We start from the raw sequence: 25,003 nt of genomic DNA on the forward strand, positions 1-25,003 counted from the left end.
TTGTATGTTGCCCTGGACACCTTTGGGGAGAAAGGATATGATATATTGTTGTGTGCCACCCCAATCTCCAAGCAGTGCAAGACTTCCAGGGATTCCTGTGCCTACCCAGGGTTTGGTTTCCTTGGAAAGGTCAGTAGAGACAGTGATGTCTTTATGATATATGGTTTATTTACACAGATTCACAGCCTGAGCGTAAGATGGCGGGGTTCACAGCATTAACAGTCCTTGCTTTTCCATTAGGCTTATAGAGAGGTACCCTGAAGTCATTGTGCAGACAGCAGGCCTCCCTGTGTGTCTTCCTAGTTCTAAGCTTCTCTCCCCAGCACTAGACTAAAACACACAAGTTTCTCCTTCGTTCCAGGATGGGGGGAAGAGGGCCTCTCCTCTGACAAGAATTCCAACAGTAACAGGATCTCTCTTGACCAAATCCCCTTGGATATGCAGGCTGACCATTTAATAACTCCATTAACTCACAGGCTGACTTGGCTAAACTATTAGATTAACAAAAGAAACTAGTCTGACCAGTGGAGTGGATTTCTCCCACTGCAGATGCCACTTCCAGATTCAAGGTTACAGACCTGAAGGGGATCCAAAGAAATCATCTCAACCCCCAAACCCATAACAATACATTTAATAAATAACAATCATAAGTACTCTGTGTGGTATTCAAAGCTAGTCCTGTTCAGAGTACACCCATTGAAATTAATAGACAAAAATAACTTAGGTTCATTAATTTCAGTGGGTCTACTTACTGGTCTATGGTTGGTCATGGAACAGATTCTTAAGAATACATGTTGTATGTTCCTCCCTACCAGCATGTCCTTCTCTTGCTTTACCTCCCTCGGGAGAACCCACTCTCAAAACTTTTTGGGCTTTGTGTGGAAAGTAAAGTGTTCACATTTACTATCAGCTTTGATAGTATTTACTATCACATTTACTATCAGCCAAAAAGAATTATAACTTTTCCCCCAAAAAACATTCTTTTCAAAGCTATATAATTGTGTTTATATCACCATAAAGAAAAAGGTGTAGTGGTTAGTGTTGGACTATGACCTGAGAGACCAGGGTTCTAATCCCTACACAGCCATGAAGCTCACTGGGTGACCTTGGGCCCGTCACTGCCTCTCAGCCTCAGAGGAAGGCAATGGTAAACCCCCTCTGAATACAGCTTACCATGAAAAACCCTATTCATAGAGTCGCCATAAGTTGGGATCAACTTGAAGGCAGTCCATTTCATTTTTCAAAGAAAAAGAATCAATGTCAACACTAAATGCTAACTGCTAATTTCTGAATGTGATTGAATTTTAAAACAAAGCCACATTTTCTGCTTGCAGGTCTTATTACTAGATGAGCCAACTGCAGGGCTGGATCCTTATTCTAGGCACCAAGTGTGGGCCCTCCTAAACGAGCGGAAAGCAGGTCGAGTAACTCTGCTCACTACTCAGTTAATGGACGAAGCTGATATTCTTGCTGGTGAGTAGAGTTTCTCATGGTAAAGCAGTTTAACAAGAATATGCATAAAAAGAGAGAAATGGCAGAGACCATCCCACTTGGGAACTTATGGTGTTATTATCCCCCCCAACCCCCCCCCCCAATCTGCACTGTTCCTGTTTCTAACTGTTTTAACAAAAAGGTCTTCCACTGCACTGCACAAAGCAGCTGGTCAACATAGCATCCCAGGTGCTGGTTCCTTCACATCTTTCACTATGGGCCAAGTGTCCATTATTCCATGAATAAAGACATAAATCAGTACTGGCCTTAAGCATTCTAATACTTTGGTGAAATGTTAGGTTATATCTCTCCAACATCTGTTGATGGGTTACAGCTGCCACTTTTCCACCCAGTCTTCACAGCTGTTTGAGGCCAACTAATCTCCTGTCCCGTCCCATCCCTTCAGTAGCTTTGGGTCCTTTGCCTTCTCTCTTTGCATAGCATCAGCTGCTCTGTCCTTACTTTACATTTGGCTATAAAAATCATGTATACCAGGATGACTGGGATGAAAGGGTCCCTCCCTCCCACCACTCCTTGAAGGACAAGTGTTTGCACCTTCCAGATCTAGTCTGGCTTCACCTGGATAATATGTATAGAGGGCTTCCTTTTCCAGGTGAGCCTTGCTTGACAAGGTCTGCCTGAGCAAAAGTGTTGTTTGTATTTCTTGTCTGGCTTCTTGATCTTGACTTGCAGTTTCCATTAGATCCTGATTGTTCCTTGACCCCCAGTTCCTGCTTTTTGAAACTGGTGCTTGTGGCCAAGCCCTGATATTATGCTGGCTCACCCCCTACCCCAATGAAATACATTTGTTTGCAAGACCTGCTATGACTGTTGTACAGCTTACCTCTTTGTGTGTGAAATGCCCAGCTATGATTCCTCAAGCCGTGTCCCTGGAACTCATCTTATTCCCTGTATTTCCCCTTTTAAATATCATCTCACTGTAACTTCCTTTCAGACACTTCTGTTTGGTGATTGGGATATGGCAATGTGTCTTTTTATATTACTGAATGCAACATCTAAAATGAGAACTGTTATTCTCTTTCTACCCAGACCGGAAAGCATTTGTCTCACATGGCAGGCTGAAATGTGTTGGCTCATCTTTATTCTTGAAGAAAAAATGGGGTATTGGCTATCACTTAAGGTAATTTGAGTTTAGCAATCTTGTGCTCTTACCTATTTGCAAACTATGATATGCAATGACAGATATTTATTAAAGTTATTTATTTAAAATTGTGTTAACTATTTAATTAAAATACTAAGTGGTGTACATAAAATATAAAATAATTTTCAGTCATGTTATGGATTATTTATTCATCAGAATAATATTCTGCCTTTCCATTTCTGAAATGGAAATGCTGAAGGGAACTTGCTTGTAATGATTTCTTAGTCAGAACTAACAATTATAAGCAAAAATCAAATCAATCAAGAAACAAAAAACAATATAGAAAAAGGCACCAGACAAAAATAAGTAACAATCTAGAATATATGAGCAAGAGAGAGAGAGAGAGAGAGTGCATCATGTAAACATTAAACTAGTTTGAACAGCACAACCTTTAGTAGAACCTATTGTGGAAGGGAGGTAAACATCCTGGATGCCACAACAACAAAGCCCTTCATACCTCAGAGGCTGGCAAATGTGCAACAGGGTCTCCTCAGATTAGGGATGGGATAAGAATTCAAAGTAGTGGTGGTCATTCTTTCTGGATGGGTAAAGACTGAGAGCAAAGGATTCTACACCCTGTCAAAAATATTGCCCATATCCTCAGGTTGTACAAGCTGAAAAGAATGTACAGTGGAAACTCATTATAACATGGTTTGCTGTACTGCATGTTTTGAAATACCATTGGTATGACAATGTCCCCGAGTACAATATTGTATACAGTGTTGCGGTTTTCGTTATGACACAGAACCCCTATAATGTGGGTGCATCCTTTGTCCCCTGACACCCATGTTATAATTAGCTTCCACTGCATAATATCAGGACAAAATGCTATTGAAGGAACATCAGTTGAAACTACCAATGTGAAGACCAAGCAGGAATGGATGACTTTACATACAACGTTTGCAGAATTTGATATTTGGGAATTCTTATGCAAATTGACCTGAATCATACCACCCCCCACTCCCAGGGTAATATATGCATCAGAGCTTATTTATCTTTCAGTTTTGCACTTCCCAAATGTTCTAAGGCAGTTCTCAGCTCAAAAATCATATTGAAACCTGCACTTTAAGAGAAAATAGTATAATTTTTAAGCAGATTAAAAGAAATAACAGATTAAGCCAAAACCATGATGGGATATGATCAGTGAAAACATGCAAAAGTGACATGAATCAGAAACAGACTGATTCAGCCCTCCCAAGCACAACTGAAGAATCCGCCGTCATTGCCAAAATAATTGTTGCCTGTGCTTTGTTGTATTGCCACAGGTTTTCAGCCATTGCTGATCTAGTCATATCCCCAATAGTTTCATCTCTATCAGGTCCCCAGAAAATTAGGGAGCTAACTTGGATCTAAGGAGGAGGAGGAAGAGGACGCTTAGGAGAGATCATTTATTATTTTACTTCTTAATTTTATTTCTTCCATTTAAACTGCTGTCCCATAAAAAGAGTACTCTGGGCAGATCATGTTGCAAAGAAAAAAAGGGCAAACAAACAAAAATCCAAACACAAATCATTAAAAGTTGCAGAATAATAATAAAAAGGGAAATTAAAGAAAAAACTGAAGCACAATTAAACTGCAATGTAAAAGTGAGAGATACAGGCTGTTTTTTAAAGTCTGGGTGAATAAAAGGGCATGAAAACGAGCATGAAGATGGTGCAAGGCAAGCCTCTCTGGGAAGACTATTCTATAAACGGTGCTGCTACCAAAAAGGCTCTCTCCTAGTGGTTAACTGCCTCACTTCGTATGATGGGTGTACTCAGAATGAGACCTCTGAAAAGAGTCTTAAGGTTCAAGGAGGTACATATGAAAGGAGGCATTCTTTCAGGTATCCTGAATGATCTGAGCTGTTCTAATGGTTGACCGAAGCCTTAGCACATCAAACAAGGAAACAGAAATCCCTCCCTCTGAGCCCTCAGGAATCCATTTGAAGGCATAAGCCTTTGATGGTGGACCATTTTAATAGGTCCCTCATCATTCCAGTTATTAGGTACCCTAGTAAGTCTAACCTTTATCAGTCAGTGTTCTGTCCATGACAAAAGAGCAGTCTCAAACTTCTCTATACCCAGTGACAATCACTCCAACCGACTGAAAACACCAAACCCAACATATGTCCTGCTCAATGAGACATTATTTGAGGCAAAACCATGGTTATTCTGGTAGCCATGAAATCCTGAATTGCACCTAACCAGAGAGGGGGGTCAGCATGGTCAATGAAATCCCTCCGCACCTATATCTTCCTATTATGATTTGCTATACAAGTAGCATAGAAAGTGAAGGGATAAACCTAGCAAGAGTTCCTGGTTGATGGAAGACCAGAAAACCTAGTGCATTCACAAGGACAAAAACAGCTGTCCCACATCTAGTTTCCCCATAATGCATAGTATTGAAATATGTGCTGTGATGAAATTATATGTTTTCCCACCATACATGACTGGATTCTGGTAGAGAAAATCACAGTGTGGTGATGTCACATCGCATGTTTCCTTACTGCACAATACCAAGGAGAGGAGAGAGATATCAGGCTGTATAAACATTGAGCTGTTGTTTTTTCAGCAGATGTCCATGGTTTTAGTAATGTCATGTTCTGCCCATAGTATTATAACATTTGGGAAACAATTCTCTAACTGTGGGATGAGGAACCTGTTGTTCTGCAGATGTTGCTGGACTACAACTCCCACTGTCCTGGACCATTAGCCATTAGTTAATGGGAATTGGAGCCCAACATCTGGAAGGCCAGAGGTTCCCCATTCCTGCCTTACATTTGGAATATACATTTTAGCATGTGTTTTTTAAATTGTTTTTAAAAATGTAAATTGTGTTTTAAATTGTTTTTAAAAATGTGTTTTAAATTTGTATATTTGTTTTTAATGTTTTTAGTTACTGTAAACTGCCCAGAGAGCTTTGGCTATGGGGCGGTATACAAATACAATAAATAAATAATATAAATAAATAAATATTCCAATACATGCAGACGTGTATGCTTCTGGTTTGCTTTTGAGACAAACATTAGGTAGAACTATGTCTTGGATACTTGATTCAGAAAATACTCATAATAAATGAGTGGTTGGTGTCATGAATCCCTATCGTCAAGGCACAGGGATTATGCGTCAGACTCAGACCCCCACCCTTAGGGAAATGAGACTGGAACTGAAAAGACTATTACTTCACCCTTGCCAAGGCTGTGTACGCTCACAACAACCTTGCAATGTAGAAGGTAGGCTGCCACCACCCCTGTTTACTGGTCCACTCAGAGCCAGGGGATCTCTGAGCCCAGAAGATAGGTAAAACCAAGGTCCTATGGGGCAAGAGTCACAGTTACACTCCTCGCCTGGCACCTCTGGTTTATCACCTCAAATTCAAGCTTTTAACTTCTTAACCCTCTTTGGTAGTTAGTGACTGAGAATGGTCAAGGTACTGAATCCAGAACCACCCTTTCTCTCAATGAACACACCAGGTTAAATAGAAGTAGCTTTATTCAAATATATAAGTGCACATAAAATATATAGCAGCAAGTAATCCTTTAAGACCATACACCCAACAGGGGTTTAGGTACAAATAAGAGGATTCACAGACACAACAAGAAAATAACAAACTAGCTTACCTAACTACTTACACATGAGGTAGTTGGTTGTAGTGGCACCTCTCCTTAGAGAGATGGATGTTCAACATGAAGCAATGGAACTAGGCATAGGTTACCTCCCATAGGCAACCCTCTGGAACCATAAAGGTAGAAGGATTTGGAACTCTGATGCCCAACCAGCATAAGACAGAGAACAGAGAAAAAAGGCTATGGGTCTGTAGCCCTATACTTAAAGGAAAAGGATCCTAACGGTCCAACATTAATTGACCAATCAGGAATTGGCTGATGTAACTTTCTTCTCGATGTTTCTCACATTTTCGCGCCTTGCAGGCCCCCCTCCCAGCTGTGTTTCCAACTGTACAGGCCAAGGATGACCTTGGGTACCAGGCACTTGCTAATCAGCAAAGATAACCAGGTGCAGCTTGTTAAGGCTTCTTCTAACCGTCTTCAGCTGGAAAATGAAACTCAAGATTGTACATTGGCAGAGGCCTGTCTTTTTCTAACTGCAAAATCTCCCAGAGCCCCTTGCTTGAGCCAAAGTATTGCTTTTAAGATTTTTAATAACTGATGAACATTACAGGTTCATGACAGTTGGCTGTTGGTCTAAATCCATTTTTAATATGAACAGGATGCATGTAAATGAGTTTTGTGACCCTGAGAGAACAACATCCCTGGTTAAGCAATATATCCCTGCTGCCAAATTATCAGAAGAACATGAAAACGAGCTGAGTTATACACTGCCCTTAGAAAATGTGAATAAATTTCCAGGTAATTATTAACAATGATATTTTTACGTACATATTTAAGTTATCATCTATAAGTGTGCTATTGTTGAGTAGTTGCTCAAAATGTTACTCTCCTTAAATTACAATTAAAAGGAATTTCACAAGGCCATAATTGAGACTGAAAATCCCCTTGTCATGTAGATCTGTTCTGTGACATGGACCACAAGACAGAGCTAGGAATTGTTAATTATGGAGTTACCATGACAACTCTGGAAGATGTCTTCTTGAAGCTGGAGTGGAATGAAACAATTGATGGAAAGAGTAATGTATTGTTCCAAATAATGTATTTTCTAGGAATGCTTCATGCTGTAGCAGGGAAAATGTGAGTCTGGGACCATAAATATGGAGGAAAAGAGTACCGTGGGGTTATCAGAACTCAATTGTTGCCTCTTTTTAGATCTGGGAGCAAGATCTGGGAAGATGTTTGAATGATGCGTGGTGGCACTTCTGCCGTAGTTGTGGTAGCAATGATTATTAGGGAGGGGGGCACATGAGCATTAGAAGAAAGGGGAAGAGGTCAGAACAGAGTTTGTACAAGCAAGTATTCTCTCCTTAAACTGATTTCAAAGTTCTGATTCTGTATTTTGAAAATTGTCCTAGATTATGAAGAGGGAGGAAAGGATGCAGCTGAAATGGAACAAGATCTGCTATTGCTCTCAGACACAGGAAAGACAACCATGAGAGGCACAGCACTCTGGAGGCAACAAGTTTGTGCCATGGCAAGAATGCAGTTTCTAAATCTCAGGCGTGAGGGCAAAGTCTGGGGATCCCTGTGAGTGCCAAAATCATTGTTTAAAAGCCCAGTTCAGTCAGGCTTCTGCATATTTGCTGCCAATATGCATGCCAGTCACATTTCTCAAGTAACAGCCTAAAGTTATACACATACAGATTATGCAGATTATCCCTCCATGGAACTGCTTTTATTTTGCCTCACTTTATATATTCAATACGATGCAACTAGCCAGATAGTACCATTGTCCTGTGCATCTTTGTTACAGATTACTCCTTTCTGGAGTTTTGCTAGCACCTTTTCTTGTTCAGTTGGTGTCATTTGCTATTTGGGAGAACCTGCATTATGAAGAGCTTCATCCCAAGCTTTATTTTGAGCCAGGAAAGGAGTCTTTTGGGGGATCTGCTGGACTCCTGATTCTTAATGATACAGGTAAGGGTGAAGTATACAGTACTGAGACATGCATTAGGTTCTAATGAAGATCAACCACAGTGTTGTAGTGAGAGTGATAGTCTATGGCTGAACTGGGGCAACCTGGGTTCAAGTCTCTCCTTAGACTTGAGGCTCATTGAATGACCAATCACTGTCTCTCAATCTAATATCAGGGTTGTTGTGAGAAATAAAGGGGGGACCATGTTTATCAGCTCTTTGAATGGAAGGGTGGGATATAAATGTAATAAAATATTAATCTTTACATTCATTTTTAATATAAGAAAAAATAAAAAGGAATGAAGAAGTGGTATACTAGAAGAAAGGGCAAAGAATGCAGCCATGGAGCAGTTATTGCAGAGTATCACACAATCTATTCTCAGTCGACATGAGCTCTGCTGAATCTGAAGCTGGCATGAGTGGTTTATTCTAGGCATGAGACCTGGCATACACTGCAGAAGAATAAGATTACAGAGTCCTGAGGTGGGAGAATGGATTGCATCACTTCAGAAGGCTAGGTGGGGATATTTGTTTTGAAGGAGAACATTCAAAACGTGATTCCCCTAACTGCAGCCTCAGCTGAAGTGATGCAATGTATTCTACCATCTAAGTATTCTACTATTTTATTACTACCTGCACTCATATACAGTATCTAGCCTCATAATCCTGAGCTAGATGGATCAATAGTCTGAATAAGAAGACAGCTTCTTGTGTTCCATCATGCAGAATGAGGTAGTTAAATGAGTCGATAAAATCCTTGACAGCGCTGTACTACTTCTGATATCACAAATCTGATATCTCCCCCCACCTTGGGTAGTTGATTGCAGGGTAGGCTAAAAATAACTAGAGTGAACAAATACATAATAGTTTCCTTGATTTCAGGTTGGGAAACTATGCTACATCGTACAGGTTTTCTATATGCTATGAGTGGGCAAATACATCAGTTTTGGTTTCTCTCAGGTTCTCATTTTTCCAAGCTTAAGTTCAGTTCTCAATATTTCCATATAGGTTTGCATCTTTTAAACAAGTCCTCATGAAAATCCATCAGCATTTTATTGTGGATTTCTCCTAATATACATATTTTTGTATGCACTCTTGCTTAATATACACATTTTCACATAACATATTTTCCCTAATGTTATTTTCACTTATATATATATATATATATATATATATATATATATATTAATGCACACTTCACCCTAGTATATACATTTTTGCAGAGCTTGGAAAAGTTACTTTTTTGAACTACAACTCCCATCAGCCCAATCCAGTGGCCATGCTGGCTGGGGCTGATGGTAGTTGTAGTTCAAAAAAGTAACTTTTCCAAGCTCTGCATTTTTGTATACCTCACTTGGCTGGAAAACCATGTTGCAAAATACAGGGAAGTGCAACTTTCAAAGGATAACTGTGTTTCAGTTCACTTACTGTTTCAGAAAGTGCACATTGAATCAAATTTCTCCCCCATCCCCATCTATGGGCAAGGACTGTTTTTCCTAAGGGGAACTGAAGTGGTTCTATCATGACACAGGATGGAGCTGTTAGAACTGAAACCAACAGTCCTAGGTTGACTCACATGGACAATTCAAAAGGCAAAGTATAGTCACAGTCTGAAGTCCCAAGGACAACACAAAAGGCAGAGTCCAGGAGCAGTTTAAGGTCAAATACATGGCAGCCCAATAAATAACACAGAGGTGGTAGAAGAATAGTCAGAAACTGAAGGCTTTAAACCATGAACCTTCAGAGACCCACCCATAATACAATACAGGCCATCAGGATTGCTTGAGGAGTTTGGTCTACTCATGAGGAATAGCTTTCCCATGAGTAGCCCCTTAGTCCCGAGGAGTCCTTGTTCTTCAGGAGAGAACTTCCGTGTCTGAGAACTGACTGTGCCTGTGCCTTTAGGAGCCAGCACTCCCTTGGGCTCAGTGGCATCTCAGCCTTCGTCTCAGATTCTGAGCCTGGACCCTCTGTGTCTTGCAGAGGAGGTCTGGGTGCTGTGACCTTGAGGGCCCTGGATTCCCCTGCTGTGTCCCACTGTCTCTGTCTTGACACAGCCTACTCTCCATAATGTTCATTTTGAGGAGCACCAGGTCCTCATCTGGAGGGTATTCCTCCAGCAGGGACTTGAAAGGAGTTTCAGGCAACAGATTGTTAGAAGCAGCAGACTTTATATATGGTCAGTTTGCAAAAATAATGACTGCAGCATAGCAAGAAATGTTTCTTCTAAGTATGCTTCATATACTAAGGTCATAACATAGAGAGTAGCTATAGGTTGTATCAGTATAGTGCTAACACAAGCACTCCATCAGCGCAAGGATTTCTCCTTGCACAACAGAACATTAGCCCCCTTTCCTCCCCCTGCTCCCCAAATCTGTCCTGGGATTTTCCCTAACCCTCCAGAATGTTGGAAGTGGGCAAGAGCAACTCCCGTTTGGGTTCTCTTGTTTGTATTCCAGAAGGGAGATAGAGTTAGGCCCAGCTGGCTAGGCTTGCCTTCGTTTACCGGCGCTGGTCTCTACCTAACTTCCTTCCATTGTAAACTGATATGCTCAGGGAAGCTGACCTGCCCCTCCTTCCTTTGTTTCTTCTTCGACTGTCCAAGGAGAGAGGAGACATCTTTGTCTTTGCTCTCTCTCCTGAGCCATGAGGGCAATTACCCCAGTCTGGGCATTGCTCCTCCAACTTAGTTAGAACAAGGTATGCCTTTCTTATCTACTATGTATTTCTATAAATAAAGTAGCTTTTCTTATTTTACTAAGTCTTTAAGTCTCAGTTATCTAAATGCAGGGTAAAAGCCTGCTTCTAAAGTAAATACACACAGTGGCACACATAGCTCAGACCTCTGAGTATTTCTGCATATATATATTTCCATAGTAAAGGGTTATGGATACCCAGTAAGCCAAACTGAATTGCAAATTGTGCCTGAAAGCTAAAAGAAAGCTATGTGTGATTTACAAAAGAGATCAAAATGAGACTTTAGATTAGAGAAAGAAAAGCAGAGGAAAACATAGGAAACCATGGCTGAAGAATCAACACTTAAGACAAACATCCCAAGGCTGGAGAAGGACAATTATGTGATTTGGAGTCTCCAAATGATGGCACTTTTGGAAAGGGAGGATCTGCATGGAGTCCTGACTGATCCTGAACCCTCAGCAGTGGATGAAGCAGCCACTGCCTCCTGGAAGCATAAGCATGCCAAAGTGAAGTCTCTTCTTATTTCTGTTTTATCAGATGAGACACTAAATGTTTGCATGGGCTGTAGGAATGCTAAAGAAATATGGGGAGACCTTGAAAAAGTATATCAGAGAAAACCTAAAAATCATGTGATGTTTCTCTATAAGTCATTGTACACGCTGAGACAATCTGACAGAGAGGATCTGAATCCAAATCTGGAGAGGTTTACAAGTCTGCTCTGAGGATTAGAAAGATGTGGAAGATCGCTGGACAAAGATTTACAAAAGGTCATACTCCTGGCCTCTCTAAATCAACTTCATTATATAACGACTTGCATACTTCAATAGACAGATCAGAATTTGGCTCAGATTATGGCATATTTGAAAGATCAGTACTATAAAGAGACAGGAACAAGCTCTGTCTGAAAAAGCAAATTTTGCTGTGAGCAGAAACAGCAACCAAAGGCAGGACAGATAGATGAGTTATGCCCCGAAGCCACAGCAAAGTACAAACAAATAAATGAAGAATTGCTTCAAATGCAAATCTCCTAATCACCTTTGAAGAGATTGTCCTAGAAGGGAGACAGGAGAAAGAGTTGATTTAAACAGAAGCAGTCTGAAAGAAAAACACATAGCCAAACTAGAGTGAAGCATTCCAGTTACTATGTATCTGCTGGAAAGAATTATGATTATAAAACCAGATTTTTAATCAATACTGGGGCTACTGCACATTTGGTAAATAATAAAAATATGTTTAAGAACTTTAGCCCCCATACACAGAATGTAATTACAGCATCAGGAAATATTTTCTGTTCTCACGGAGTAGGCACTGTGGAGCTACTTTGCAAAATGCCAGAGAACTTGAACTGAAAAATTGCCTATTTGTCCCAGCATTGAAAGATAATTTAACAAGTGCCACTAAAATAATGCAACTTGGAGATGAACTTTATTTAAGTGACAAAATTTGCCAATTTTAGATGAAGGAGAATTATGTTGTACTGCAAAATTGAAAAATTGTGTTTGGAATATTTTGAAACTATGCATGCAAATACAGCCAAAGAAACCTGTGATTCTGGATGTTTACATGTTTGGCATCAAAGAATGGGACATGCCAGGTTAGCCAGAATCAATCCTCTAGAGAAATTTGGCTAGAGGCATTAAAATTGGACAATATAAATCTACAGAAAAATGTGAACGCTGTATAAAGACAAAAATTGTGAAACCAAAATTTCCTAAGAAAAGTGAAAGGAAGACCACAAAGCCTCTAGAATTAATTCACACAGACCTTTGTGGACCTGTAGAATGCCATCACAGGGTGGAAATTTATACATGCTAACTTTCATAGATGATTACTTGAGATATACTACGGTGTACCTACTGAGAGAAAAGTCAAGTACTTCAAAATTTGAAGGACTATGTCAGAATTGTATCCAACAAATTTGGTAGAAAGCCACAGATTATAAGATCTGACAATGGAGGAGAATTTGTATCCAGGGCTATGCAAGACTTTCTACATGAGGAAGGCACAGAGCACCAGACTACTGTTTATACTCCAGAACAACAGGGGTTGCGGAACGCATGAACCGGACTCTTGGACAGATGGTTCATTCCTTGTTGGAAGATGCACAGTTACCACAGAAATACTGGGGTGATGCAACAGTTACAGCCACCCATCTGCAGAACTGAATTCTGGCAACTGCAACCAACAAAACACCTTTCAAGCTATGGCATGATCGGACACCAAGCATGTCTCACCTTTGTACATTTGGCTGCAAGACTTTTGTACACATCCTGAAACAATAGAGGTCAAAATTTGACAACACTGCCAAGGAAGACATATTCATTGGATATTCTTCAATGCAGAAGGGATGCTGAGTCATAGATCCCAAAACTGGCGAAGTTGGAGTATACAGAACTATCCACTTTGAAGAAGTAAAGTGTGCACACCCACCAGAAGGGGCGCCATACCAAACAGATGACAGTGAAATGGTAGAAGAAACTGAGCTATTCTTCCACAATAGGATCACAATAATACACCCACAGAAGAAGCCGAGGAGTCTAAGCCAGAAGAGGCATCAGAGCCAGAAGGGGCAGCTGAAGGGGCAGCACCCAGATGTTCTGAATACACCAACAAAGGTGTACCACCAGACAGACTTGCTTACCTTGTGAGAGTTGAACTTCCAGAGCCAGAGACCTGGAAAGAGATTGAAGTCTTACCCAAAGCTGAAGATGAGAGGTGGAGGCAGGCAGCAAAGGAAGAGCTGGAAGCTCTACACAAGAATAAAATTTGGACACTGACCAAGCTTCCTCAAGGAAGGAAAGCTGTAGGTTGCAAGTGGATATTCAAGAAAAAGCCAGATGCTGAAGGAAACATTGAGAGATACAAGGCAAGACTAGTAGCCAAAGCATACTCTCAAAAGTATGGACAAGGCTACTATCAAACATTTGCTTCTGTAGTCAAACGACCATCAGAACTCTTCTGAGTGTTGCTGCTAACAAGAAAGTGCAGGTGGAGCACATGGATATAAAAACAGCATTCTTGTATGGAGGAAATAGAAGAGGAAATCTACATGCAACAACCACCAAGGTTTGAAGTTCCAAGAAAAGAAGACCTAGTGTGTAAACTTCAAAAATCTATCTATGGACTTAAACAGGCTGCCAGAGCCTGGAATGAGAAACTGAGCAAAATGCTGTTGAAGGAAGGCTTTGTACAAGGCAGAGCAGAGACATGTTTGTACAGCAGATTCAAGAACAACAGATGGACTTACCTACTGATCTACTGTTGGCTTACCCTCTGGATAAGCAACAACTAGTGAATCATCTCAACAAGGAGATTGAAGTGCCTAGGTGATGTCACTCACTACGTCGGAATACAAATTGAAAGAAAAGATGATGGATCCTTCTTGCTGGGTCAAAGACAAAAGACCTAAGACCTTCTTGAGAGTCTAGGACTGAAAGATGCACATCCAGCACCTACTCCAATGGAAGTAGAACACCTGAAACTGGACCACAACAAATAACTATGGGAAGACCATGAGAGCTATAGACAATCCATTGGGAATCTTCTGTAAATCAGCACTGTTACCAGTCCAGATGTGGCAGCAGCAGTGAGATGCTTGTGCAGAAAAACCAGCTTGCCAACCAAGAAGGACTGGGAAGCAATCAAGAGAGTAGCGAGATATCTGAAGGGCACCACAACCATGAAACTGACATTAGTGGCTACCCAAGATCCCAAACTAGTGGGATATGCAGATGCTGATTGGGCTGAAGACACTACAGATCGAAAATCCAACAGTGGAAATATCTTCTACTATGGAGATTCAGTGATCAGCTGGGCAAGTAAGATACAAGAGACTGTAGCACTCTCTTCCACAGAAGCAGAGTATGTGTCAGCTTCGGAAGCAAGCAGACAGTTGAAATGGCTACTTAAACTGTTCAAAGATTTAGGCACCTCTATACCTGGGTCTATTGTGATGCATGAAGACAACCAAGGATCCATCAGACTCAGAGTCAGAAGAGGTGAGTTCACGAACCAAGCACATAGATGTGAAGCACTATTTCATTAGAAATACCTACAGCAGAGGACTACGCAAGATGGAGTATTGTCCAAAAGAAGACATGACTACAGATGCTCTGACAAAGGCATTGGGCAAAGTCAGATACTGCAATCTGTGAGACAAGACAAACCTCATGGGCTGAACCAAATGTTGGAAGTGGGGCAACAGCAATTCCCATTTGGGTTCTTTTGTTTGTATTCCAGAAGGAAGGTAGAGTTAGAGTCCTCCAGTTGGCTAGGTTTGCTTATCTTTACCTGTTCTCTACCTAACTTCCTTCCATTGTAAACTGATATGCTCGGGGAAGCTGAACTGCCCCTCCTTCCTTTGTTTCTTCTTTGACAATCCGAGAGAGAGACATCTTTGTCTTTGCTCTCTCTTCTGAGCCATGAGGGCAATTTCCAAATCCGGGCATTGTCCCTCCAACTTAACTAGGTTAAAACTAGGTATGCCTTTCCTATCTGCTATGTATTTCTATAAATTAAGTAGCTTTTCTTATTTTACTGTCTTAAGTCTCAGTGATTTAAATGCAAGGTAAAAGCCTGCTACGTAGGTAGATACACACACTGGCACATGCAGCTCAGACCGCTGAGTATCTCTGCGTATTTCCATAACGCAGAACAACTTTCGGGACAGTGGGGGGAGGAGAGGGGGGAATCCCATTGCAGTAATGGTAATCCTTACACGTCTACAATTGTTTCATTGAATACCACCCACTATTGGCAATCCTAAAACCATTTCCTTCAGACGATTCCTGATGTGAAATATGTGGAATATTATCTGAACAGTAAACATCTTAAGAATTATAAGTGTAACTCTCAGCTATAACTAGGAATGGGCAAATCTGTTAATGTAAATTTCTCTCAGTTTCTCATTTTTCCAGTGTTAATTTCAGTTCTCATTTCCACATCAGTTTGCATTTTTTTAAAAGTCCTCATGGAAATTCATTAGCATTAATATGAATTTCTATGAATATTTTTGTATACAATTTTGCCAATTTTTCATAGCGTATTTTCTCTATGTTTCCCCTTGTATAAGGCATCTTAGTGTTATTTTCACTAATATATGCATTCTATGCAGTGTACCTTAATTAGTGCATTTTTGTACACAGTACTTAGCTGGAGAACTACACTGCAAAATTCACAGAAGGGAGTTTTTTTAAAAAAGTTTTTTATTTATGATTTTCCAAAAATGGGCACAAGGCCAAATTTTGAATGATGACTCTTTTGGTTCACACATTGTTTCAGGAAGTGCAAATTAGGTAGATTCACCTTTAAATGTAAACTGAGTATAATTTCTCCCCATCCCTAACTATACCACCACCCATTTTGGCAGCCATACAAATAAATAGGTATTAAATTTCACACATGGATTATTCAAGTTCTGTATTCACTTCATATTGGTACTTCCCTGTTTGAGAAGCCCTCTGGTAATTCTATCAAACCTTCCTGTCCATCAGGTGCAAGTATTGACAATTTCATCCATGGAGTAAAGAGTCAGAATGTCCTGGTGGAAATTGTCTCAGGCAGAAATCTCAGTGACCAACTAGTACACAATGGGGCTATAAAGATAGCCCTTGAAGACAAGGTAACTCAGGCTGTCCTACACTTGAGAATGGTATTGTTCCTTGATATTAGGGAACCTCTCTCCAGTCTTTGGAAGTGAATATTTATCAGAGCATGGTGAAGTTGACATCCTCAAATTAAGGGGAGGGAGAGACAAAGAGTTGCAAACTGAATTACTAACTGGGGTGCCTGGACTTAGTTGAAACTGGGGGAGGGGGCTACTATGAGGTACAGTGAGGTAGCTGCCTTAGGGTGTCACAGAAGGGAGCATAATCATTGGTTCTTCAATGTATTATTATTGCATTTTTACTGCCAGGGAAAGACACTTGTGGGATTTTCTGGTGCAGGTGCCAAAATAACTTAACCAGCCTTTTTACTTACGTATCTTGACTTAGGAGTGGGGGAGCCTGGCTATGTTGGAGTTGCAATTTGGTATCTGAAAATGCTTTCCGAGAATCAGGGACAGAGGTTCTCCTACTTGCTAGCAGATTGGTCTTCACTGTATTCTGCTTGTATATTTGTAATTAAAACAACAGTTGCAAGGACACTATAAGTCTCCAGTACTCTCTTATCCTTATGGGTCAGGCACCTGAAATCTGTACTATGCTAAAAAAAATTCTGTTTTTTTTTAACCATTCTCCATCAATGAATGAGAAAAGAAATGACATTTGACACTAAAAATAAATAATACCAACTGGAAATCAAAGGCATCTTAGGCTGTTGGGCAAAGCTGTTTCACAAATCTGTTTTTTAATACCTTTCTCAAATAATTTTTCATTGAATGACAGCCAAATGAAGGCAGCTGTTTAAGCCCCAGCCAAAATGAACACTTAATGTGATTCACCTAATAGTTTTTGTTTATTTGCATGCCTGCTTCTCCGTCAGGAGCCTCACATGGGTTCATATGACTGGTCCTCAGTAAAAGCAGTTTACTGGGTTACTTGTGTGAAGGGGTAACATGTGTAAAAAGGGGCCATAAGGGCATGCCTGTACCCCCCCCTGAATTGTGGTTCTTCTCAGTCCTGCTATCCACATTTGGGCATCTGTGCCAGGGAAGGCTTTGAGCATAGATGTCTGCATGAGGTTCCCCCAGGTTCTGGAACCCCGGTTGCACTGGGTTCTAGGATCTGGAGAAGCCTACCCATGTAGAAGTCTATGCAAGTAGGCTCCCCACCCCATATGTCACACAGATGTATAGATGGCATTGGCGAGGCTGGGAAGAGCCATGCATTGGCAGGGGCAGGATAACTGGCATGATCCTGTGGCCCTTTTTACATACTTTATCTCTTCATAAAAGTAGCACATGAAGAATCGCTGCTTTCACAATGGGCTGTTGCTTTTTTAGCAGTTATTAACTGACTGACCTGAACAATAACTTCCATCTCCTGTCTTGCTTTGGTTCAGAAATACAGATTTACACTTATATGCCACGTGGAAGTGACTAACTGCTTTCCAGTGCTTGTCAACATCATCAGCAATGCACTTCTGCAAATGTTAAATTCTACTGCCCATATTCGAATCTGGAGCCAAGTATTTATGTATGTAAGTGTCTAAATTGGGTTATAAGAAGAGTTACTCTAGCATCTGTGGGAAGTAGTTGTGGCAGTGAATGAGAGAATATATGAATATGAGTGGATTTACATTCATTTTTAATATTGACAATCTTCCAATCCAAGATATTTCTAATTTTGTCCATTTTTTCAGATCTTCTATGATTTCTAAAAAACATGTAATTAGTTTGCAATATCTTATTGTTTGTTGGTATTAAAATATATTCCAAGGTATTTGATAGAAATATCTGTCCACTTAATATTAATTGCTTTTGTTATTTTAATTTTTATTCAGTATACTAATACTCATCATTTCTCTTTCACCTGAGTTGATCAGAGGCTCTGCTATAACCTTCAGTCAATTCTTGTGGATATGTAACAGCTAATAGTACATCAGCAACACAAAGACTACTTTTAAATAAGCAATGAACAATCTTTATTCCTACAATTCTTAATCATTTTAAGCCTACAAATTATACTGTTTACTTAGCTATCCTAAGTGTGTGTGTGTGTGTGTGTGTGTGTATGAGCTCTGATTAATCAGCTACAGCTGTTTCTGGGCAGGGATAGCCTGACCATTGTAGTGCATGCATTGGTAATCTCGAGGCTGGATTACTGCAATGTGGTCCATTTGGGCTTGTCCTTGGGCATGGTTTGGGAGCTTCAGCCAGTGTGGAGTGTGATGGCTTGTGGTGGGGGCACATGGCCAACAATGTGTGACCATTGTTAAAACAGCTGCACTGGCTGTCCATCTACTACTGAGCTAGGTTCAAGATCCTTGCATTCATTTACAAAGTCCTGAACAACTCTGATCCAGGGTATCTTATGGACTGTCTGAACTCTTATATTCCAGCCTGATCACTGAGATAATCTGCAGGAGTGACACTGGTCACCCCCAGACTTAGCGAGGCACATCTGACAGCAACATGTAACCAAGCCTTTAGTGTTATTGGCCCAGTCCTGTGGAACTCTCTTCCCATAGAGATACAGCAAGTACCTTCGGTTTAAGCCTTTATACATCTGCTGAAAACTTTTCTATGCTAAGCTTATGCAGGCAATTAAGGGAACATCTTTCTGCAATGGCTGATTGATATTCTCTGATTTTGAATGTTTATGTAGTACTTATTGTATATGTGTATGGTTGTAAACTGCTGTGATTTTTAAAAATAAAATAGGAATATACAAATATTTTTATAAATAAATAAATACTGTCACAAAGCAGTTATATACTTTATCTTTCTAATTCTTTCCACAGGAACACAGTAGCATAGAGCTATGGAGCTTCTTTCATCAATTAAGCGTGATTGGGATGTTTTTATACCCTGCTTTTCCAGCACACTTTGCAATGACAAGCATTCGTTACTATAAGGTAAAATAATTAAACACTCATGAGGCATATTCCATTGCAACAAATACAATCATTTGATTCCGCCACTCCAGTTGAAATCAAACTCATTAGATGATATTTAAATGCTGTGTTTGTGTATATGTGGTTGTCCAAGCATCCACAGCAACCTTGATGTTAAAATCTGTGGGGCCTATGACCCCTGCATTTTCATGTTTATGATAATTTATGTCAGTTGGGTATAGATACATTTATGTTTAGATCTTGGAAAATCCCAACACGGAGCTAAAGGATTCCTGTGTCTTCAGTATACCACAATGGAAGAAATAAAGCAGCATTTCAGTTTTATGCTAACACTGTATCCCAGTCCAGATTTCTCTTTGCATGGATAAAGGATAAAAATAAACAAGTTGAAAAGAACCGTAATAAAAAGAGTGATGCAATATGTGTCGCAGCATTGAAACACATTCCAAATTAAGACAAAATGAGCAGACAAAAAAAGGAGAGAAAAGGTAGTATGCAAGATTTTAAAATGCTGGAAGAGTATTAGATTGGGTCTCAGGTGAGCATTTTTGGGGTGATCTTTCCACAACTGTGATGCCACTACTGAAAAGGCACTTTCATTCTTGGCCATCTGCTGCACCTCACCTAGTGGAAGCTAGGAGAACTGCCAGCACTGATGTCTGGGTCCAGATAGGTACATATAGCAAAAGGTGATCTTTGGGTACCTTTGCATTCAGTGTGTAGATTTCACCATTCATTTCAATGGAGAGAGCTGGTGTTTATTTGCAGCATTTCTACACCATTTTCCCTGGCAGGAGGCACCAGGAGGCATTCAGACCACAAAAGATTAACTGTCCCACAGAGAAGGCCAGGAGCATGTGATCAATCTTTGACTAACCTGCCAGCTCCGGAGGCTCCTGCCCAGTTACTCTGCCCTACCCTGGAACAAAGCGCCATCCTCAGCCTTCTGCTCCTTTAGTCTTTTGTTGCCCCCCCCCTCTCTCTCTCTCCCTCCTTCCCTCCCTCCCTCATCTCTCTTGTTTTCCTTGTTTTCTCTTATATTCCAGTCAGACTTTTAGCTTTTTTTGGTTTTTGGTTTTGGCCATGGCAGCATTTATTTATTGCATTTGTATATCGTCCCTTAGCTGACGCTTTCTGGGTGGTTTACAACAATTAAAAACATTAAAAACAAATATACAAATTTAAAAACACATTTTTTAAAAGCCATTTAAAAACACATGCTAAAATGCCTGGGAGAAGACGAAAGTCTTGACCTGGTGCCAAAAGGTAACAGTGTTGGTGCCAGGCGCACCTCGTCAAGTGGATCATTCCATAATTTGGGGGTCACCACTGAGAAGACCCTTCCCTTGTTGCCAGACTCCCAGCTTCCCTCCGAGTAGGCACCCGGAGAAGGGCCTTGGATGTTGAGCGTAGTGTATAGGTGGGTTCGTGTCGGGAGAGGCATTCCATCAGGTAATTTGGTCCTAAGTCGTGTAAGGCTTTATAGGTTAAAACCAGCACTTTGAATTGAGCTCGGAAAAATACAGGCAACCCCTCACAGCCTTATTCCTTTGCAGAATCAGCAGAGAATTCTCAAGAGCCTCATAGACTGCCAGCTTGCTGTGCCATTGGTGTTTGTACCTGCTGAATGCACAGGATCTGCCTACAAGGTCTAGGTCAGCTAAATTAGGGACTTTTAATTTCCTTGTCAATGGTGGTTATTCAACGGCTTCCATAGTCAAAATAAGAAATATTGGGCTCCCAGCAGCCAGGTGGAAGACACACAGTCTTCTAGGTTGTTTAATTCTGGTTACTGCCTCCTGTTGCTTTCTAAGATTCTATCATTTATGGGCATTAAGGCACGTGTATAGTCAACATCAAGAGTGTGATTAGATATGTCTTTTTCTCTTGAGGCTCATAGCCTCAGTAGCACAAAGCCCCTCCCCCCACCTTGCCTCCTGAACAGAGATAACCTCATCACAGTTTCCCACACATGGTTACTTCAACGGTGGATTGCTGCAACATTCTATACATTGGGCTTTCTCTAAAGACTGTTCAGAAACTGCAGCTAGTTCAAAACACTCACATTGGTAATTCAGACTGATTGAATACTAGTATAGTATTGAAACAACTGTACTGGCTCCCTGTAAGTTTCTGAGTTCAATTCAAAATGCTAATCATAAGCTATATAACACTACATGCCTTAGGACCCAGACATAACTGGTCCCAGGTTATGGTGTGAAGGCACATAAGGCCAGCTCCCTGCTGAAGCTAAGCAGGGTCAGGTCTGGTCAGTGCCTGGATGGGAGACTGCCTGGGAACCATATGAAAACCGCCTTGGGTGGGGTATAAATGTGATAAATAAATAAATATTTGTTGGACCATCTTCTCCATCAGTCCACCTGTCCACTGATATTATCATCTGAGGTCTTTCTCTTGGTGTCCCTGCCATCTGAAGTGTGGCGGGTGGTGAGAGCCTTCTCTGTGGTGGCTTTAGAATGCCTTCCTCAAGGAAACCCAACTGGAGACCATTTTGCTATAATTTAGGTGCCAGGTAGAAACATTTTAATTTATCCACACGTTTAAGAACTACTAATGTAAGCATTTTTAACCAGAGCTTGGAAGATTACTTTTTAAAAGTAATAAATTACAGTTACAGTTACATGGCCCAAAAAGTAGCAATTACCGTAACAATTACAGTTGCTCTGAAAGTAACTGATTACTTTACTTTTCTTCCAAAGTAATCACTACAATTACATTTCAGTTACTTTAAAAAAACACCTACAAGGTGCTGGCCTTGGCTGCTGCACATCTAAGTAGCCTAAAACAACATTAAAAATAAACAAACACATACAGAGGTAGTAGAATAATTATTTTTATTCATAAGATAGCAATGGTGGTCTCTCTGCTGGTAAGGGTGGTGGGGAGGGAGGCAGAGGCCACAGCTCAGATCTTTGCATGTCAAACCAAGTGCAACCCCCCCACTTAGCCAGCCAGCATCATCTCTCTCACTTAACCACCTCCCAGACCCTGCCCTGCCACCAACTAAGGGACACTCACTCAAGCAAACATTTTCCCCCGAGATGCAAAAAAGTTAAAATACTGCAAATGCAGCACAGTAGCCAGAGAGGCTGGTGGAGGCCACTTTGTGTGCCAAGTGCAAACACAGTATTCACACACACACATTGTCATCTTTCACCTCCACAGTTCTTTATCTCCATTCTGCTGCTGCCTCCTTCTCCTCCTTTATCGATGTTCTTGACCTCCGGATCCTTTTTATTTATATTTATTTTATTTATAGAATTTATTAGTCCCCATCTGGCTGGCTGTCCAGCCACTCTGGGCGACGTACAACATAGGCATATAATACCTAGACATTGAAAATCTAAAAACAATGAAGATAAAATCTAGAATCAAAAATCCCTCCACTTCATTCTTCACCACCACTATCCGGTTTTTTAAATAATTGTTTTCTCCACTCCACCCCGTCTCACTCTCTGCTTCCTCCCTTGTTGCCTCCTACCCATCCACAGAGCATGAGGAAAGAGCGACACTGCACAGAAGCCCAGTTTGAGGCACATGATTTTCATCCACAAATCACCCTGCTCCCCCCCAAGTAATACCCAAAAGTAATTCTGGAAACGTTACAATTACTCCGCAAAAGTAGTAAAATTACTCCTAGTTCTATTACAATCAAAATGTAAAGGAATTACCCACTTGTTACTCAAAAAAGTAATGAATTACAAGTAATTCGTTACTTGTAACTAGTTACTTCCAAGCTCTGTTTTTAACTTGAGAGCAGTTTGATGTTAGCATCTGTTTGTATGGACTGTGACTGTATTAGTTTGTTTTAATCTGCAGTATGCATTATGTGCTCTATGTTATAATGATTTTTATTACTTTAAAATTTTACTTTTTGTTTCAAACAACTCTGTTAGCTGCCTTGGGGACATAAATCTATGTTTAAGGTGCAGGATATACATTAAGTAAATAAATATATATATTTAACTGCTGCCCCTTCCCAGGGATGGTGCCTCTGGTATTGCCATATCAAGATCCCATCCTTTTCATTTTAAATGTTTTATTAAAAACATAACAGAAAAAATGAAATACTGTAGAACTTTGATATAACCCATCTCAATGTACTGCAAAATCAGATATATCATGGTTATGATCATGTCCCACAGTACAGTAGTTCACACATCTTTTAACTCACAAGATCGAAAAACAAGGTAGGTTCCTGTCCTTCCAAACAACTTTCTTCACTTCGGTGCCTGTCTAGGAACTAGTACTCTACTCGCTAGCTTTAACCCTTAAGGATGAGCTTGAGCTGAAATGCAACCAGGGAAGTTTTCTTGTTCACTCTTATATCAGCCTCACTTTCTACTTTATTTTTTCCTGTGTGTTCTACCTTGTTCTTCATCCTCAGTGTTCCTTTCCATGGTGAATCCTTCAGTTTGCTTCACTGGATGTTTTTGAGCCATTCCCATCCCTGTCTTTTATTTGTTCTCCTGATATTCTCCCCCAAACCCATTTCCCACCCTTTTCCCTTCCTGGTGGCTTTTTTTGAGGGGTCCATCACTCAAGTCTTCTCTGTTTTAGTTAGTTCTCAAGCTCTTTTGTTACTGTTTGTGGAGTTTAATTTGTTAACTTATTCTTCCCTCAGTGTCACTCTTCCCGCTTCTTCCCTTCCCATTCAGTCCCTCAACTGCAGCGGTTGCAGCAATTTTCCTCTTTTCAAGCATTCTTTTTTCCTCTCCTGCCCTGTGTCTGTTTCTGGTTTCCTCTTTCTGCTCCCAGTTACTGTTTTTATTCATTCTGGTTGCATCTTCTGCTTCTGCCCCATTTCACTCATCTGTTTTATTTTAAAAATATCATTCTGAGTGCCTTTCAGTGCAGTTTTCATGATAATGTGGAAGTTCTATAATGCGGTTGCAACCCCTGTGCTATAATGACGTTTTACTACTACTATTACTATTACTACTATGAGGGTAGTAGTAATTCAATAACTAAAGATAATGCAGAAAAAGATGGAGTGCAAACAGACATGAAATAAGGAATGATTAACTTTAAACCAAAGAAAGTAATGAATATGGTCTCATATCTCCCTCAAACTTTTTGTTCCAAAATGATACAAAAAATTGTAAATTTTTAAACAAATTTGTTCTCATAAAATATGTTTTCTCTTACATTGGTGTAAGTTGTATCCCAAATTCTAAAAACAAACAAACAAACAAAATACAGTAAACGGGAAGGGGTAATTCCCCCTAGTAACTAGACACTGATATTGTAGCTGAGGTCAAAAGAATAGTGACCACTTCTATATCCACATTTTCAACATATGCTTCTGATACCCGCAAGGCCAACCCCCTTCTTGTAAATACCCAGAGTCAAGGGTTCTTACCTTCTCCCTTCCTCCATATCTACATAGAGTTCTTATATGTCGAATGTGAGTTCACCTAAACTCACAGATTATCAACAGCAGTCATCCAATGCAGGCGGAGGATAGAGGAGGTCCCACTCAAGCTTGTTTCAGTCTAGGGAGATACCAGAAATTTTCTATTTTGGAGTCAGACCTCAGACAGCAGAATCATCTTTATAATATATGCTATTTATTCATTTTGTATATTTTG

At 40.4% G+C, this 25,003-nt stretch overlaps 1 protein-coding gene across 5 annotated transcripts in view; it reads left to right on the top strand.

Annotated features, from left to right (window-relative positions):
• The window catches only part of LOC133379760 (ABC-type organic anion transporter ABCA8-like), a 140,721-nt gene that overhangs the window by 58,731 nt on the left and 56,987 nt on the right, over positions 1 to 25,003 (top strand). For all 5 annotated transcript variants that reach the window (XR_009761255.1, XM_061615631.1, XM_061615630.1 and 2 more), the window contains 9 exons: positions 1,335 to 1,473; positions 2,542 to 2,632; positions 6,862 to 7,001; positions 7,160 to 7,279; positions 7,619 to 7,790; positions 8,017 to 8,180; positions 16,367 to 16,494; positions 17,877 to 18,014; positions 19,278 to 19,391. Coding sequence is in view for 4 of the 5 variants with exons in the window: in XM_061615631.1 (XP_061471615.1) it covers positions 1,335 to 1,473; positions 2,542 to 2,632; positions 6,862 to 7,001; positions 7,160 to 7,279; positions 7,619 to 7,790; positions 8,017 to 8,180; positions 16,367 to 16,494; positions 17,877 to 18,014; positions 19,278 to 19,391 (1,206 nt within the window). In the remaining variant the exon portion in view is untranslated. The remainder of the gene's footprint in view (positions 1 to 1,334; positions 1,474 to 2,541; positions 2,633 to 6,861; positions 7,002 to 7,159; positions 7,280 to 7,618; positions 7,791 to 8,016; positions 8,181 to 16,366; positions 16,495 to 17,876; positions 18,015 to 19,277; positions 19,392 to 25,003) is intronic.

The sequence above is a fragment of the Rhineura floridana genome, chromosome 3 (assembly GCF_030035675.1).
Source record: "Rhineura floridana isolate rRhiFlo1 chromosome 3, rRhiFlo1.hap2, whole genome shotgun sequence".
NCBI lineage: Eukaryota > Metazoa > Chordata > Lepidosauria > Squamata > Rhineuridae > Rhineura > Rhineura floridana.